General features: G+C 42.7%; 1 protein-coding gene across 7 annotated transcripts in view; it reads left to right on the top strand.

Moving 5' to 3' along the window:
- fbrsl1 (fibrosin-like 1) overlaps positions 1-19,198 on the top strand; it is a 287,491-nt gene that overhangs the window by 250,307 nt on the left and 17,986 nt on the right. For all 7 annotated transcript variants that reach the window (XM_058374974.1, XM_058374971.1, XM_058374977.1 and 4 more), the window contains 2 exons: positions 14,230-14,587; positions 15,680-15,918. In XM_058374974.1, the coding sequence (XP_058230957.1) occupies positions 14,230-14,587; positions 15,680-15,918 (597 nt within the window). The remainder of the gene's footprint in view (positions 1-14,229; positions 14,588-15,679; positions 15,919-19,198) is intronic.

Here is a 19,198-nt window from a genome sequence, read left to right as displayed (position 1 = left end):
ACTTTTTCATATGAGACAGGAAGCAGCTTCAGGGAGGAAAAAAAAGCAATTACACACTCACTAGGCTTTTACTCTTCCCGCTGTTTCACTTTGTGCAAACAGAAACGCAGCCGCGTCGTCCGTCCGCTTCCTCCATAAATCATCTGAAAACCTGCTTCAACATCCAGAGGGTTTTAATCCTGTTCCTCTTTATAGTCTGATTCATCAGGAGCTAACATGCCAGTGTGTTACAGGATGTTACAATGTTACTGTGTGTTACTGTGTGTTATAGTGTTACAGGGTGTTACAGTGTTACTGTGTGTTACAGTGTTACAGGGTGTTACAATGTTACTGTGTGTTACTGTGTGTTATAGTGTTACAGGGTGTTACAGCGTTACTGTGTGTTACAGAGTATTACTGTGTGTTACAGTGAGTTACAGGGTGTTACTGTGTGTTACAGTGTTACTGTGTGTTACAGAGTGTTACAGCGTTACTGTGTGTTACAGTGTTACTGTGAGTTACAATGTTACTGTGTGTTACAGGGTGTTACAGTGTTACTGTGAGTTACAATGTTACTGTGTGTTACAGTGTTACAGGGTGTTACTGTGTGTTACAGCGTTACAGTGAGTTACAGGGTGTTACTGTGTGTTACAGTGTTACTGTGTGTTAGAGTGTTACTGTGTGTTAGAGTGTTACAGCGTTACTGTGTGTTACAGTGTTACTATGAGTTACAATGTTACTGTGTCTTACAGTGTTACAGCGTTACTGTGTGTTACAGCGTTACTGTGAGTTACAATGTTACTGTGTGTTACAGCGTTACTGTGTGTTACAGCGTTACTGTGAGTTACAATGTTACTGTGTGTTACAGTGTTACTGTGTGTTACAGTGTTACAGGGTGTTACTGTGTGTTACAGTGTTACAGGGTGTTACTGTGTTACAGGGTGTTACTGTGTGTTACAGTGTTACTGTGTGTTACAGTGTTACTGTGTGTTACAGTGTTACAGGGTGTTACTGTGTGTTACAGTGTTACTGTGTGTTACAGTGTTACAGGGTGTTACTGTGTGTTACAGTGTTACTGTGTGTTACAGTGTTACTGTGTGTTACAGTGTGTTACAGTGTTACTGTATGTTACAGGGTGTTACTGTGAGTTACAGTGTTACTGTGAGTTACAGTGTTACTGTGTGTTACAGAGTGTTACTGTGTTACTGTGTGTTACAGTGTTACTGTGTGTTACAGCGTTACTGTGTGTTACAGTGTTACAGGGTGTTACTGTGTGTTACAGCGTTACTGTGTGTTACAGTGTTACAGGGTGTTACTGTGTGTTACAGTGTTACTGTGTGTTACAGTGTTACAGGGTGTTACTGTGTGTTACAGTGTTACTGTGTGTTACTGTGTGTTACAGTGTTACTGTGTGTTACAATGTTACAGGGTGTTACTGTGTGTTACAGAGTGTTACAGTGTTACTGTGAGTTACAGTGTTACTGTGTGTTACAGTGTTACTGTGTGTTACAGTGTTACAGGGTGTTACTGTGAGTTACAGTGTTACTGTGAGTTACAGTGTTACTGTGTGTTACAGTGTTACTGTGTGTTACAGTGTTACAGGGTGTTACTGTGAGTTACAGTGTTACTGTGTGTTACAGTGTTACAGGGTGTTACTGTGAGTTACAGTGTTACTGTGTGTTACAGTGTTACTGTGTGTTACAGTGTTACAGGGTGTTACTGTGAGTTACAGTGTTACTGTGAGTTACAGTGTTACTGTGTGTTACAGTGTTACTGTGTGTTACAGGGTGTTACTGTGTGTTACAGTGTTACTGTGTGTTACAGTGTTACAGGGTGTTACTGTGAGTTACAGTGTTACTGTGTGTTACAGTGTTACTGTGTGTTACAGTGTTACTGTGTGTTACAGGGTGTTACTGTGAGTTACAGTGTTACTGTGAGTTACAGTGTTACTGTGTGTTACAGGGTGTTACAGTGTTACTGTGTGTTACAGTGTGTTAGTGTTACTGTGTGTTACAGGGTGTTACTGTGAGTTACTGTGTTACTGTGTGTTACAGTGTTACTGTGTGTTACAGGGTGTTACTGTGAGTTACAGTGTTACTGTGTGTTACAGTGTTACAGGGTGTTACTGTGAGTTACAGTGTTACTGTGTGTTACAGTGTTACAGGGTGTTACAGTGTTACTGTCTGTTACAGTGTTACTGTGTGTTACAGGGTGTTACTGTGAGTTACAGTGTTACTGTGAGTTACAGTGTTACTGTGTGTTACAGGGTGTTACTGTGAGTTACAGTGTTACTGTGTGTTACAGTGTTACTGTGTGTTACAGTGTTACAGGGTGTTACTGTGAGTTAGTGTTACTGTGTGTTACAGTGTTACAGGGTGTTACAGTGTTACTGTGTGTTAGTGTTACAGGGTGTTAGTGTTACTGTGTGTTACAGTGTTACTGTGTGTTACAGGGTGTTACTGTGAGTTACAGTGTTACTGTGTGTTACAGTGTTACTGTGTGTTACAGGGTGTTACTCTGAGTTACAGTGTTACTGTGTGTTACAGTGTTACAGGGTGTTACTGTGAGTTACAGTGTTACTGTGTGTTACAGTGTTACAGGGTGTTACAGTGTTACTGTGTGTTACAGTGTTACTGTGTGTTACAGGGTGTTACTGTGAGTTACAGTGTTACTGTGTGTTACAGTGTTACTGTGTGTTACAGGGTGTTACTGTGAGTTACAGTGTTACTGTGTGTTACAGTGTTACTGTGTGTTACAGGGTGTTACTGTGAGTTACAGTGTTACTGTGTGTTAGTGTTACAGGGTGTTACTGTGAGTTACAGTGTTACTGTGTGTTACAGTGTTACAGGGTGTTACAGTGTTACTGTGTGTTACAGGGTGTTACTGTGAGTTACAGTGTTACTGTGAGTTACAGTGTTACTGTGAGTTACAGTGTTACTGTGTGTTACAGTGTTACTGTGTGTTACAGTGTTACAGGGTGTTACAGCATTACTGTGTGTTACAGTGTTACTGTGTGTTACAGTGTTACAGGGTGTTACAGCATTACTGTGTGTTACAGTGTTACTGTGTGTTACAGTGTTACAGGGTGTTACAGTGTTACTGTGTGTTACAGTGTTACTGTGTGTTACAGTGTTACAGGGTGTTACAGCATTACTGTGTGTTACAGTGTTACTGTGTGTTACAGGGTGTTACTGTGAGTTACAGTGTTACTGTGAGTTACAGTGTTACTGTGTGTTACAGTGTTACTGTGTGTTACTGTGAGTTACAGTGTTACTGTGAGTTACAGTGTTACAGGGTGTTACAGTGTTACAGGGTGTTACTGTGTGTTACAGGGTGTTACTGTGAGTTACAGTGTTACTGTGTGTTAGTGTAACTGTGTGTTACAGGGTGTTAGTGTGTCACAGAGTGTTACAGTGTGTCTCAGTGTTACAGAGTGTTATGGTGTGTCACAGTGTGTGTGTGTTAGTGTGTTACAGTGTGTTACAGGGTGTTAGTGTTACAGTGTGTTACTGTGTGTTAGTGTTACAATGTGTTACAGTGTTAGTGTGTTATAGTGTTACAGGGTGTTACAGAGTGTTACAGTGTGTTACAGTGTGTTAGTGTTACAATGTGTTACAGTGTGTTACAGAGTGTTACAGTGTGTTAGAGTGTTACAATGTGTTACAGAGTGTTACAGTGTGTTAGAGTGTTACAATGTGTTACAGAGTGTTACAGTGTGTTAGAGTGTTACAATGTGTTACAGAGTGTTACAGTGTGTTAGTGTTACAATGTGTTACAGAGTGTTACAGTGTGTTAGTGTTACAATGTGTTACAGAGTGTTACAGTGTGTTAGTGTTACAATGTGTTACAGTGTGTTACAGTGTTACAGTGTGTTACAGTGTGTTACAGTGTGTTACAGTGTGTTAGAGTGTTACAATGTGTTACAGAGTGTTACAGTGTGTTAGAGTGTTACAGTGTGTTACAGTGTTATTGTGTGTTACTATGTTACCTCTTTATTTCTCCTCCTTTTTGTTTCCCTTTTCTCCTCCATTTCTGCTCATTTTATTTCTCCTGCTTCATTTCTGTTTTATTGTGTACCTGAGCCTGTGATTGGCTGATGTCACTGTGATTGACAGGTGGGCAGGGCAGTCCGTTGTTGTTTTCTTGTTTCAGTGGTCAGGATTAAGGCTCCTGGACTGGGAGTGAAATCTGGGAGAATGTTCTAGAATCCGCAGTGGGATTTGTTGGGATTTATTGCAGTCGAGAGAATAACACATGCTTCCTGTGTGTTTTCCTCCTCAGCATGTGGTTTGTTGTTATGTTTGTGTGTGTGTCTGTGTGAGAGTGTGTGTGTGTGTTTGTGTGTGAACGCAGGCTGAGTTAATCTGTAAGTGCTGCACATTAAAGTGTACTGCATTAAAGATTAAAGCTGGATGCTGAGGCCTCGTGTCTCCTGTGGCTTTTACATTCCAGTGAATCTGAAGCCCAGTGACTTACTGCCTTACCTTTCACTCTCCCAGCTTTCATGACATCACTTCCTGTTAACAAAACCCGAGTTGTGTGTGTGTGTGTTTATTTTGATTGTCTGATTCAGTGGATTCTGAAGATTCTGAAAGCTGTTTTGGTTCTGCATTTTACTCAAAGAAAGAAACAGAAAAAGAAAAGAAAAATAAATGGAGGAAAGAAAGAAGACAAACATTAGGAAATTAATGTTAAGATGCATTTTTTTTCAATGATGGAAATAAAAATAAAAAAATGATTGATGAAAAATCAAAAATTCAACAAATAAAGTGAGCAGATTGATGGATTTAGTTCAATGTGATGAAATACAGAGACATCAGGAAACATATGTGTGAGCTCTAAGCCCGTGTGTGTTGTGGGGGGGGGGGTGAATCTGATCTGCACTTCGAGTCGTCACAGGTAACACCACGTCCCATTTCTGTTTTTCACCGTCTCATGTTCGCATGTCTCCCCAGAGAGAGCACACTTCATTGGGTTTCAGCGTCTCTCTCACACACACACACACACTGCTAGAATAACACACTCTCGGCGCCTGGGCGGGCGGCACGCTGCACACTGGGCACGCTGAGAGGCGGGAAATTCAGCGGTGGCCAAAGGAAACAGCGGAACAGACGTCCATCTGATGAAGGAGCGAGACCACACGGCGAGCTCACATCCTTTCATTTCCCTGAAAAACTAGCTTCCTGTCGCCATTAGCGTAACGTCCAGATAAGCGTAGTACACAAGCGCTCTCTCAGGATGCAAATTTACGGCTTATGCCTGCTCATTTCAGGGCTAATTAGCTTAAACTCATAGGGAATAGCACAACAGAGCTAACGGCCTAAAGGTAAACTGCTAGCAGTCACTAGAATCCGCCGCTAGTGCTGAGTGTAGATTAATGTAGATTTATAAGCCTGGAACGAGAGATGAATGATGGAGGAATAATGTTTGAGCAGTTTTTTGGACTAGCGTGCCCTAACTGATTAGTGAATAAATGCACTTCTCAGTACCGCGCTAACACGTTAGAACCCCGCGGTGGGCCGCGCTCGTTATACGCCACATCGCTTCGTCTCTGTCGAGTCTCCATGTGTGTGCTTTACTGAATTCTTATTTTCTTATGGTTCATGATGCCAGAATAAATAAACGCTGCACAGAGCTCAATGTGGGAAAAATAAACTTCAGGTCAAATGCATGATGACCAGGCATGGTGTGTGTGTGTGTGTGTGTGTGTAACTGTAGTAGTGTTTTTTTGCTATAAGTAATTATACATTTTCTTGTATATACAGTACATTAGCCTTTCCTAAAGCCCCTCTGTTTCTTTAGCCCTGCCCTCTCACTGGCCCTGCCCCCACCCAGCTCTATCAAAAACCCTCCATTAAATTAGGCCTCTACTGTAACTGTAGTATCATTTTTCTCAGTCATTATTAATCTATTTTTCTTTGTCATTTTAGTAACAGTTTAAAACTATTGCTGAGATTTACAAGAATAAAAAATGAAGTTATTAAATTTAGATTAGATTTATGTAAATCATCTGTCTGCACATAAATATTTGATCACACACTGGTTTAATGTCAGAACTGTAGATTCTACTGAATTTGATTCAATTCAGTTCAAAATGATTCATTTGAATGAGTCAATGAGTAAAATTCATTCAGATGAATCAAATGGCATAATTTAATTTGAATATTTATTCAAACATACAATTTGAATCAATTCGATTCAGTTAGGTTTGATTTCTCCGTCATGGTTTTGTAAGATCCTGAGATTTAGACGTCAGACCTGATCATCTCGGACAATAATGATTCGATTCTTCAGTAAATGATTCATGTCACAGGTCTCATGTTTACAATCTCCTTATTTGACATTTTGCTGCAGTTTCTAATGTTAGCCGTCTCTAACAATAAAATCAGCTCACGTACACTCCGACCGATATTGTTAAACCGCTCCTCAGATGGATGTGGGTGAATCCACCACCTTCAGATCGATGCACTTTTACAGCTGGATAAAGTGTGTAAGATCTTCCACGCTGTTTGAAGCAGGTGCAGTGAGAGAACCGTGTTTAGTGCTGGACACTTCAGAGAGAAGAAACCATCTGGGTATCCTGTTTATAGCAGCATCTCAAGTGGTATAGCAATAACTCAGCTCTATACACACCTCTGTGTGTGTGTGTGTGTGTGTGTGTGTGTGTGTGAAGGGAATCGGAATTAGTTCAGTAAAGAAAATGAGAAGATCCAGAGGATAGATGAGCGCAGATCTGAGTGTCACATGGAGAGACCAGCTGGAGAGGCTGCACCAGGGTTTTCAGCTTTAATGTCAATGTTTCTGAGGAAATTGGCTCAGAGTGTGTGTGTGTGTGTGTGTGAGTGTGTGATCAACATTGCTGGAGTGAGAGATTGGCTTTTATATATATATATTACATTATCTCCAGAAAATCCTGTCAGGTTTGCTCAGATTAGCCAGTTAGCTAGCATTAGCAGTTAACACTATAAACATTTAATGCTATGATGTAAAATCCTGTCAGAAATCCATTCAGATTAGTGTCTGCAGGCAACAAGCTAGTGCTCAGGGAGTAATATGAATATTTTATAAATATAACGTATAAATCCTCAAATTAGCATCCATACATTACAAGCATTTACAAGCAATCCAACATTACAAGCATTTATGAATATGATTTAAGATGATCAGATTATCTTGTCAGAGTAGTTCATGTTAGCGAGCCAGCTAACTCTCAGTATGACTTAAAATCCTGTGAGAAATCCTGACAGGTTCATGAATATTATAAATGAATATTAAAGTTAGCTAAGATTGGTAGTAAACATTATCAGAGATTTTATTTTGATTAAAAATCCTGTCAGGATAGCAACTGCTAGCGGTCTATGTGTGAAAAATGCCTTACAACTCACAAACCCTGACTGAAATCCTGTCATGTTAGCTGGTTATCTAATGTTAGCCGTTACTGATGATAATATCTATGGATGTGACTTTTTAAAATCCTCTTTAGCTAGCAGCTTCTGTGAAAAAATGTTCACATTTATGATTATGACTTAAAAATCCTCTGAGAAATCCTGCACGGTAGCTTAGTTTCACAGGATAGGCTCCGCTGTTGCTAAAAAAGCTTGAAAAATTATTAATATTTCTTTAAAGACATTTCTGCCAAGTTAGTTTTATACTAGCCAGCTAGCTAGTGGTAGCAGGAAAATTATAAAATTTGAAGAATAGCTAGCTGACTGTAGTCACTGTAGACTGTTGAAAATAAAAACAAAATTCTGAGAATCCTGTCAGGTTAGCGCAGGTTAGTAAATATTTCTATGTAGCACACTTCTCGGTGAGTGTGTGTGTGTGTGTGTGTGTGTGTTCTGAAGGGAAATGAGAGCAGTCGTGTGTGTTTTTAAGGTCACACTCGGTTCCTGAGGTCAGAACTAAACGTCTGTTACTCTCTTTTCTCTCTTTCCTTTGCAGTATTTTGCCAAATGCTAAACAAAAGTTCCCTCAGTTCCACAGGAGGAGCTTCTGACAAACACATAACCATGTAGCGACGAGTTAAAGCTAGCTAGTGAACTAAGCGATTAACAACTACAGTGAAGTGAAATTGCTGACCAGTTTGAGGTGAGTGTGATCATTTTTGCTCTTAGGCAAACAGATCAATATCCACAACTGGATAACATGCTAATACGGCTAGTTAGTATTATAGCTTTGTATTGATGTGCTGCTGTTATGCTATGCTGTTTTCTACATTAGCAATCTGTCCATTTGCCTCAGGTTGCATCTATGACCTCTTCCACAGACCAACCTTAGCATGAGGCAAAAAAATTGAATATATAATTTTTCATATCTTTTTTACAATTGTAGTCTGTCATATAAGATGCTAAATTGAAGACTATAGACATTACTAACGTGTTAGCCACGTTCATTTAAACAGGTTTCATTCTTAGCCACTTAACAGTTCCCTTACAGGTCATGCTAATCTGCTAAACACTAGCTCTTAGCGCGTGATTTATAGTTGAATGTTTTGCTGCATGGTCCGTTAACTCACGAAGGTGGAAAATCCTGTACAGACGCCACTTCACCTCCGCTCTCATCTCTCCTTATCTTTAAAAGGCGTGTAACGACAGAGCAGAGATGGGACGATTACTCTGAATAGCAATTAAGCTCCGGCTAATCAGTCTTCTTAACCGGGTTTAGATCCAGCATGTTACCTGAGATGTGATCTCGCACGTTTTCCTCAAAATGTGACAGATTTCTCTGGAATGCTTTTAAGCAGAAATGGTCCATTAGCGAGCTACACGGCAACACGGACGTTCAGCGAGGGCTTCGGATCAGATCGGATCAGACGAGAGCACTAAATAAACGGAGCCATTTATCATAGAAATGTAAAATACGCAGCTGTGTGGTGAAATATGAAAATATATGATAGTATAATAATTCCACAGTTCTTCCACATGCTAGTGCACTAGTTAATGCTCACAATACGCTAAATAAACATGGAAGAATTTCTTCAGGTGACCTGAATACTGGACCAAATCTTTAGGTTTATATTAATGCACTCACGCTAATATGTCACCGTTTATATAGTAATAGCTCGTGCACAGGGACATTTGTGTATCAGGTGATAAAGGAGTCTTTAGTCTGTGTAATGGTCAGAGGTAAAGCTGCACTGGTGATGGTGGAGCTGGTGGTGCTGGGGAAGCTGGTAGTGTTGGTGGAGATGGTGGTTTTTGTGGTGTTGCTGGTGCTGGTGGAGCTGGTGGTTTTGGTGGTGTTGCTGGTAGCATTGGTGGTGCTGGTGGTGTTGGTAGTGTTGGAGCTGGTGGTGTTTGTGGTGCTGGTGGTGTTGGTGGAGTTGGTAGTGTTGGTGGAGTTGGTAGTGTTGGAGCTGGTGGTGTTGGTGGAGCTGGTAGTGTTTGTGGTGCTGGTGGTGTTGGTGGAGTTGGTAGTGTTGGAGCTGGTGGAGTTGGTAGTGTTGGAGCTGGTGGAGTTGGTGGAGCTGGTAGTGTTTGTGGTGCTGGTGGTGTTTGTGGAGTTGGTAGTGTTGGAGCTGGTGGAGTTGGTAGTGTTGGAGCTGGTGGAGTTGATGGAGCTGGTAGTGTTTGTGGTGCTGGTGGTGTTGGTGGAGTTGGTAGTGTTGGAGCTGGTGGAGTTGGTAGTGTTGGAGCTGGTGGAGCTGGTAGTGTTTGTGGTGCTGGTGGTGTTGGTGGAGTTGGTAGTGTTGGAGCTGGTGGAGTTGGTAGTGTTGGAGCTGGTGGTGTTTGTGGTGCTGGTGGTGTTGGTGGAGTTGGTAGTGTTGGTGGAGTTGGTAGTGTTGGAGCTGGTGGTGTTTGTGGTGCTGGTGGTGTTGGTGGAGTTGGTAGTGTTGGTGGAGTTGGTAGTGTTGGAGCTGGTGGTGTTGGTGGAGCTGGTAGTGTTTGTGGTGCTGGTGGTGTTGGTGGAGTTGGTAGTGTTGGAGCTGGTGGTGTTTGTGGTGCTGGTGGTGTTGGTGGAGTTGGTAGTGTTGGTGGAGTTGGTAGTGTTGGAGCTGGTGGAGCTGGTAGTGTTTGTGGTGCTGGTGGTGTTGGTGGAGTTGGTAGTGTTGGAGCTGGTGGAGTTGGTAGTGTTGGAGCTGGTGGTGTTGATGGAACTGGTGGTGTTGGTGGAACTCCTCCTTTTATAGGGTGCCATTACTTTATATTGGTCCTCATTAAACAGTGTAATCATTAAATAAAATGAGCTTCATGTTTTGTGAAGTGTGTTTATAAAAACAGTAAAAGTTTTCTGGATGTTCCTCTTACAAATGTTTTACCACAGTTAGTTTGTGTCCCGTGTAATAGACAAGGTCCCCAGTGTGTATCCGTGTTTAACATGTGCCTGGGATGTGTCATGTATCGTGTGTGTGTGTGTGTATATGTATGTGTGTGTGTGTGTATATGTATGTGTGTGTGTGAGAGAGAGAGAGAACTCTGTATGGAATCTGATCCTCCTGAAAACATTCCCGCTGCGTCGTCACACTGCTGCACCTCAATGGCCGTAAACTGACGGTTTGACAGGTGAAAGAAAAGCCGTCCGTATCGCTGTTACACAGGAAACCTCCGAGGGAGAGAGAGAGAGAGAGAGAGAGAGAGAGAGACAGAGAAGAAGAAGAAAAACATAAGGGTTCTTTCAGCCCCTCGTCATGCCACTTGCCCCTGTGAATGATCTCCATTCATGCGTTTCTCTCAGGGCTGAAAGCATCGCTGAAAGATCGCATTATATCCACTTACACTCACACAGGTCTGCGCTCCACACTGCGCCCTCACACCACCTTCCCCCGACATGTAGCACCGGCATGTAGCACTGCCAGGACACACCCACTGCCAGGACACGCCCACCACCAGGACACGCCCATCTTGTTTAGTTGTGTTTTGTTTTATTTTGTCCTTTTTCCTCATTTTCACTCGTGCTTCTGTTCGACTCTGTCCTGTTGCAGAAATACTTATACAGATAAAAGCAAAACATGACTGAAACATTTGAGCTCATGCTAACGCTGTATTAATGTTCTAGCGTTATTACGTGGTGCTGTAGCTATCAGGTGGGATATTAGAAAGTTATTACATCATACACGCGTATCATCATACACACATATCATCATACACACATATCATCATACACACGTATCATCATACACACGTATCATCATACACACATCATCATACACACGTATCATCATACACACGTATCATCATACACACGTATCATCATACACACATATCATCATACACACATATCATCATACACACGTATCATCATACACACATATCATCATACACACATATCATCATACACACATATCATCATACACACGTATCATCATACACACGTATCATCATACACACATATCATCATACACACATATCATCATACACACATATCATCATACACACGTATCATCATACACACATATCATCATACACACGTATCATCATACACACGTATCATCATACACACGTATCATCATACACACGTATCATCATACACACATCATCATACACACGTATCATCATACACACATATCATCATACACACATCATCATACACACGTATCATCATACACACGTATCATCATACACACATCATCATACACACGTATCATCATACACACATATCATCATACACACATATCATCATACACACGTATCATCATACACACGTATCATCATACACACATATCATCATACACACGTATCATCATACACACATATCATCATACACACGTATCATCATACACACATATCATCATACACACATATCATCATACACACATATCATCATACACACATATCATCATACACACATACCTACAGATCACTTCACCTGAGTCTTACTTAATATAGTTGACTACTCAGGCCAAAATAATGACTTTAGAGCAGGAAGATGCACACTACTTAGCCACACTTTCTACAACCTCGCTGGTTGTAGTTCACTTGACAGAAAGTGTGCCTAAGGTCCCCCTCTGCCAACACCCCCCCTTCCCCCCCTCTCTCTCTCTCGCTCTCTCTCTTTCTCTATCTCCCTCTATCTCTCTCTCTCTCTCTCTCTCTCTCTCACGCTCTCTCTCCCTCTTTTCCCCCTGAAGCTTGTAAATCTGGTTGAAAGCTTTCCTGCTGTGTAGTAAAAAGCCTTTTGTGGAGTGTGTGAGGGATTTCTGTAGCTGGATAAAGCCGACACGCCGAGACGGAGACAAATCCTGCTGAGACACAAAAGCTGTCAGAGAAAAAGAGAGAACAGGAGAAGCAGCATTTCCAGAATTTTCTCTGCTACGTTCCTGCATGTAAATCAGAGGTTTTCTGCCTGATATTTGTGTGTGTGTGTGTGTGTGAGTCTGTCTGGAAAAAAGCGACAGAAGTCACTAGAGCAGAATTCCGTATCACAGCCGATCCTGACGGCAGGATGGGGATCGGAGTGTAAAGCTGTTCCTGACTGTAACACACTTTCAGTACTGTATTTCACCATAACCACACCTCAATACTCAGGTCCTCTAATTCCTCACCACATTCACCTCCACACTCCACTACTGCTATTTTTATACTGCTGGGATTTGGGACACAGCCCATGGCATAACTGGAAGAGATTCTGTGTGTGTGTGTGTGTGTGTGTGTGTATAGAGGTTATTAAAACAGACAGCGGCTGTCTGCACTCGTCTGCGTAGCTGCAGTTCTGCATTTTTCCCCCTAATCGATCCAGACACACGCGAACCGCCGCTAATTAACTCTCAGACTGAGATGATGAGCTCAGGCAGCGGGGCAGTATGTGTGTGAGGTGTGTATGAAGTCTGTGAGGTGTGTGTGAGGTGTGTGTGTGTGTGTGTGTGTGTGAGGTGTGCATGAAGTGTGTGAGGTGTGTGTGTGTACATGTGAGGTGTGTGTGTATGAAATGTGTGCATGTGAGTGAGGTGTGTGTTTGAGGTGTGTATGAAGTGTGTGAGGTGTGTGTGTGTGTGTGAGGTGTGCATGAAGTGTGTGAGGTGTGTGTGTGAACATGTGAGGTGTGTGTGTATGAAATGTGTGCATGTGAGTGAGGTGTGTGTTTGAGGTGTGTATGAAGTGTGTGAGGTGTGTGTGTGTCTGTGTGTATGTGTAAGGTGTGTGTTTGAGGCTCAAACTGCCTCTAATCCCATAATTCCGAGCTCACATTCCAGTAGTTACAGGCACTAACCATGACACGTATAAATAAAGTATCCAAAGCCTGTGTGTGTGTGTGTGTGTGTGTGTGTGTGTAAAGGGGCTGTCCAGATGTTCCTGATGTTTGTAAGGTGTGAGATAAGGTCAGAGGTCACAGAGGCAGTTAGGTGGGAATCAGCAAGAGCAGGACTGTACCATTGTGGTGATTTTCGGGGGGCAGAATGCCATCGTTCCCTTTGGAGGCATCAGACTCACCTCACAGCTTGACCTTTGACCCCTCCAGAGCTTTAAGGAGTCTAAGGAAGCACTTGTTTTTGTTGCACCATCCGCAGGGAGAGATTACACACCGACATCTGAGTGCCACATGATCTCTGTGTGTGTGTGTGTGTGGTATGTGTGTGTGTGTGTGTTTAAGACTGTCCTCTCTCCATCATTATCTTCTATTAGAATCATCATTAAGAACTCAGAACAGTGAAACACACACTGTCCATCCGTCCACCGTTTCCATGGTGACATTCGGTCAGAGCAGCGTCTCTCCCTCAGCTCCGCCTCACTGCTGCGCTCCTCAGTCATTTATACAGAGCGTCAGGTCATGTGCTCCTGTCGGCCAATCTGAAACAAGACACGATGTGTTCCACTACACTAGGGAGGTGGAGCCTCAGGGGTGTGTCCTAGAGGGCAAAAAAAACTCTGTCTCTCTCTGGGTTATAGTGTGGTCAGTCAGCTTGTGGTCATGCTCGTCTGTAATGTGATGATGAGATGTGATTCAGAGAGTCAGTGAGTGAATCAGTGAATCAGTCAGAATGAATCAGTCAGAGGTAATTAAAGCTAAACGTCGATTTACTGAGCGTACAACCACCCGTGAAATCGTTCTGTTTCAATCCTGCTCTCATCACACTCCTTTCATTTCTTCACGGTTCTCTTACACCTTCATTCCTCTCTCTCTCTCTCTCTCTCTCTCTCTCTCTCTCTCTCTCTGTATCTCAGAAGTAGATGAAAACAATTTTGTCCAAATAAAAGACCCTTGAAAAATGCCATGCTGCCCATCTAGGGTCCTGACTGTAGTGTGTTCTGTATGTAGTGTCCACTCCTGTCCACTCCTCTGTGTAAATTCTTATTCCCTTGTCTCTCTCCTCAGCTGTGACGTCGAATGAGAACTTCGAGTCCAAGATCTGCAGCTCTCCTAAAATCTCTGGCCTCCAGCGCAGCCAGGAACAGAGCACCGTTGTCTCGTTTGCCCCGCCCACATCCAGTCCCGCCCCTACAGGCAGCCCCATCCCTGCTGTCACGGCAACGCCAAATTCTCCTCCCCCAGTCACCATCAAGAAAGAATCCACGCCGTCTTCTAACCTGGACTCCACTCCTCACTTTATAAGGAACCAGTCAGATCTACAGGATCACAAAGTCACGCCCCCGAGCCATCACAGCCAACCAATTATCAGCCACCACCACCCACCGGCCACCAATCACCTGACGTACGGTCTCCACGACATCAGGTGTTGCTTTATTCCGTTAAATCCACCTGATATATACTTCCTGTTATGTTCTCAGAAGGTTATTAATAATTTTATTTGTTATTCTGTAAAAGTGATAAATATAAATCAACATAAAGTCGGTAAAATTCAGTTAAACACCAGTGAAGCCTCGCCAGTTTCCATGACAACAGTACTGTACTCCGTATCGTGCTAAACCGTGCTAACTCACAGTTCGATTCCTCGCTTCTGATTGGCCGAGAGGCACGTGTAGATCCGGTCAGATAAACGTGAACACACTGGTCCTGTGTGACCGTGTGCTGTAACATTGCCATGGCGACGCAATCCTGAAATCCCGATTGTAATTTCACTTCACCATCCACGCCAGCGGAGAGCAGCGTAAATTCACACACGAGGGAATTTGAAAAGTTTTAACGTGGCACTGTGTAGGAACATGTTAATTAAGCGTAACCATAGCAACAGCCATTTAACGATAGCTGATTGATATTCAGGGGTGGGAGAGTTTAATAAAAAACCCAGCGCGTGGCAGCGTTAAGACGTCTGTTGCGTCGACACTTCCGCCGCTAATTACTCCTCTGTTCACTAATCGCAAATGAAAATAATAATTATCATAAAAGAAGAATTAATTGAAAGGCTAAGTAAGGAGAGTGCAGTGGTAATGCCTTAGGCTTGTGCATTAGCATTAGCATGAACAAACAGCTCGTTAGCGATGTTGACAAGGTAATTAACACTCACGTTGACTGAGTTCTGTGCGTGTGCTTTTTATTTGAACTCGGTAATGAACGCTGTAATGAACACGACTGAAAACAAGTCCGCGGGACCAATTAATGACGGCTAGTTAACTTCCTCCGCGGAGTGAGGTGTTAGTCCTGCTAATTAATGCTGATGTTATTTTTAGTTCTTAGTGAAATAAATGCTGAGATGTCCCTGAACTTTATCTCTGTAACGAGTCGGATCTTTATGGAGTGATCCGATCTCGTACAGTTTGGTGTCGAAGGATGAGATCAGAACGTGTCTGTTTTTACTCAGGATGTGAAACAGGGTCTCCATGCTAACTCTGGCTAATTGCTTGTTTTCTCTTTTCTTGGTTTTCAGCAACAGCCCCTCATCACTACCCCCCAAACACCCCCTCCCCCCTTCCCCTGCTCCCCCCCTCCCTCTCTCCCTCGCCGCGCTGTCGTCTCCTCATTACCCCCTGCGCACCTCCTCTCATTTATCCCCCTTATCACGCCATCCGGCCATGTTTGCCCCCCCAGCTGCCCTTCCCCCTCCTCCTGCTTTACCCACCAACAGCCTGGTGGTCCCTGGACACCCGGCCGCCACACCCTACCCAGGTAACACACACACACACACACACACACAGTGAGGATTTTATACAAAACACATCAGCTGCACATGCAGAACCTCAGGACTAAAGATGACATATTAAATCTGTAGAAGTTCTACAAGAAATACTGAGGTTCTAGAACCTGGATCCAGTGGGTAAATTTTGAACCAGAGCTTTGTGACATCATCAGGGTTCTTAGCTAAAGAACTTAAATCCCTGCTTCATAGCTGGGTTCTAGATTTGAACTCTTTTTTTCATTAATATCTCGATCGTTCTAGAACGGTCGTTTGGGTTCTGTGTCGTTTTGACAGCGTCAGGGTTTGTAAACAAAAGATCAGATGAGGAGTGTGTGCTGGACATCTCAGACATCTCAGCACTGAAGACATGAAGGTCTAGGTCTAGAATGAAGGAGGTTCCAGAGCTAGGGATTCTGCATGCTCTGGAACAGAACTCGGTTATGTCGTGACGTCACCAGGCTTCATCATGACCGATCAGAGGCCTGTTTTATTAACATTAATGTTCCAGAGTTCTTATTCTGGTTCTAGAATGGAGGTCTGCGTCACTGAGGCCAGTTTTATTAACAGTGACTTTCTAGAATTATCTGTGGGGCTCTAGAACTTTACATTGTTATTGGGGGTTAAATAGCAACAGACTGATAATAACTGATTAACTAGAGTCTAGAGTTCTGATTGGCTTCTAGAATGGAATTCTGTGTCACCGGGACGAGAGTTTATAGTTAAAAACCATCAGAGCAGAACCCACCGTCACATTGTCAGGGTTGAGGGTTAAAGATCATAGTTTTATTATCAGATCAGGTGATTAGGGTTCTAGAGCAGGAACACTGTGACATCACTGGGGTTTTTATTATTAAAGATCAAAGAAGGAGAAGAAGAAGAACGCTGACATGTCTATAGGCAGAAAGAGAGTGTTATCGTTGTTGTTGTGTAACGGAAGGTGAAGACAGTTCGGGTGTAAAACAGATAAGGAGTGTCGGAGTGATGATTAAAGTATAACGATGTGTGTAATGCACTGTAACGACTTCCACGTGTCTGGAGAATGAAAAACAAGTGGGCACTTCTGTTCCAGTCCTGTGTTAGAGCCGAGGAAAGCTTCAGCGCTTATCTCCAAAAACCCCAGCGCCTCGTTCCCTCCCTGAGTGATGAAAACACTAATTAATGTTAATGAAACGAATCAGTTGGAGAGGTAAAGAGGCAGATGTTCAAATTAGAGTGTTTACAAACCCTGACACAGGAACCGTTCCCTCACATCTCCACACTTTCTGTCTGAGACTCAAACCCAGCGGCTCTTACTGTTCGAATGGAGCGCACAGAGGTAGGGCTGGGGCGGGGCAGAGGTGGGGCATGGGCAGAGTTAGAGCAGTATCAGGGCAGGGGGAGAGGCAGGGCTGGGGCAGGGCAGAGGCAGGGCAGAGGCAGGACTGAAGCAGGATAGGGGCAGGGCAGTATCAGAGCAGAGTCAGGGCAGTATCAGGGCAGGGGCAGAGGCAGGGCCAAGGCATGTTAGGGGCTGGGCAGTATCAGAGCGGAGTCAAGGCAATATCAGGGGAGGGGCAGGGAAGAGGCAAGGCTGAAGCAGGGCAGAGGCAGGGCAGAATGGCAGAACCTAATCCTAATATTAAAAATAAAGATGGTGAATGATGTGAACTTCTGGGATCAGTAACATATTAATGTTTATAAAGTGATATAACATGTAAAGTTTAAATAAAAGGAGCTGGATTACCTGAAACCTTCCTAAACTCTTCCTCACCTCCTTCAGCGTTTCATTAGTTTCCTGAAATCCTTCATAACTAACGCAAAATATAAACTCACTCAGAACTGAGGCAGTAATCTGATCTCAAAAAGTCAGATGCGCTAATGATCTGTACACTACACTGGTGTTATCTGCTACGCTACAATTCCAAACGCTACTTAATCAGATTATGCTAACGCTACTCAATGCTAACGTCCTCATGAGCTTTAATAAGGTGATTGGATTAGCCAGCGGATCAGACTCACTCTACACACTGTACTAGATCCTATTTCCGATAGATCGGATTTCAGTGTAGTCTAGTTTATTATAAACAGATGCCGGAGTTTGTGTAGTAAAAAAATCCTTCAGAAATCATTTAATTAATATAAGTCATTAATTAATTCCTTCATTTATGCATTTATTTATTTACATATTAATTATAGTTACTGAGTAGATAACTGTAAAATCTACTAGTGATAATAATCCTGCTGCTGTGCTCCTACTGTGGTAAGTATAATAATAATAATAATAATAATAATAATAATAATAATAATAATAATAATAATGATTTAAAGCCTCTGTGCTCGAGCAGTTTTTGTTCCAAATAAATTTGAGGGGTTTTTTTTCAGCACAATAATCAATTATTAATATATTTACAGCTAGAATTAAGAAATAAATAATTTTTTTTGGATTTATTTCCATGTTAAATGACTTTATTTCACTGATTTATTTATTAGTCAGTTTGTTTTATGAAGCATGGGATTATTGGGTTAAAGGTGAGTAAACTTTATTCTGTGGTGGAATTTATTCTGATTTATTTTATAAACCACACTGAAGGCTTTCTGCAGTCCAAAAAACATATAATAATAATAATAATAATAATAATAATAATAATAATAATAATAATGCTGGGGATTGCACACTGACTTTAATCGTGTTAAAGATGTCGTTCGGCCGCAGGTGAAACGTCCACAACGTTCCCGTCATTCCAAACGGAGCGGATGATCCCAGAGCTCCGAGGCTAATGTAGCTAACGTGTACGGAAAGCTAATAGCCACCAGTTTAGCACGGCGCGCTAAATCTGTGCTCTTCTGTCTCAGTGACATCACACGCTTGAAATTCTTTTCTAACTCTGTCAGTACTCCAGTCACCGTCTTTAAACTTTAAGCCACACCCATAATTGAATCAGTCGCTTTAGGTCATGCCCCCTAGCTGTACGGGATGCCAGTGAGGAGTGGCGCTAGCTCTGTGTTTCTGTGTGCTCATGTCACGCCTCACTCTAGCCACTGGCGGGCGTGTCCTGTCCAAGGATTGCCGGTTGCTATGGTAACCCTGCTAAAATTTCCAACGGTCAATTGAGGAGACACGACCGAGGAACCCAGATTTACTCCATCCTGCTAAACTGGTGGCTGTAGTGGTCATTGCGCGTTAGCGACATTAGCCACGTGTGGTGTAACGGGGACGGCGTGTACGTGGGCCCGCGGACAGAACTACTCCTTTAATCAGGTGTGTGTGTTTTCTGCTGAGGTGACTCTCGG

This window comes from Hemibagrus wyckioides, linkage group LG22 (assembly GCF_019097595.1).
Source record: "Hemibagrus wyckioides isolate EC202008001 linkage group LG22, SWU_Hwy_1.0, whole genome shotgun sequence".
Lineage (NCBI taxonomy): Eukaryota > Metazoa > Chordata > Actinopteri > Siluriformes > Bagridae > Hemibagrus > Hemibagrus wyckioides.
This window is presented reverse-complemented; position numbering and strand designations above follow the sequence as displayed.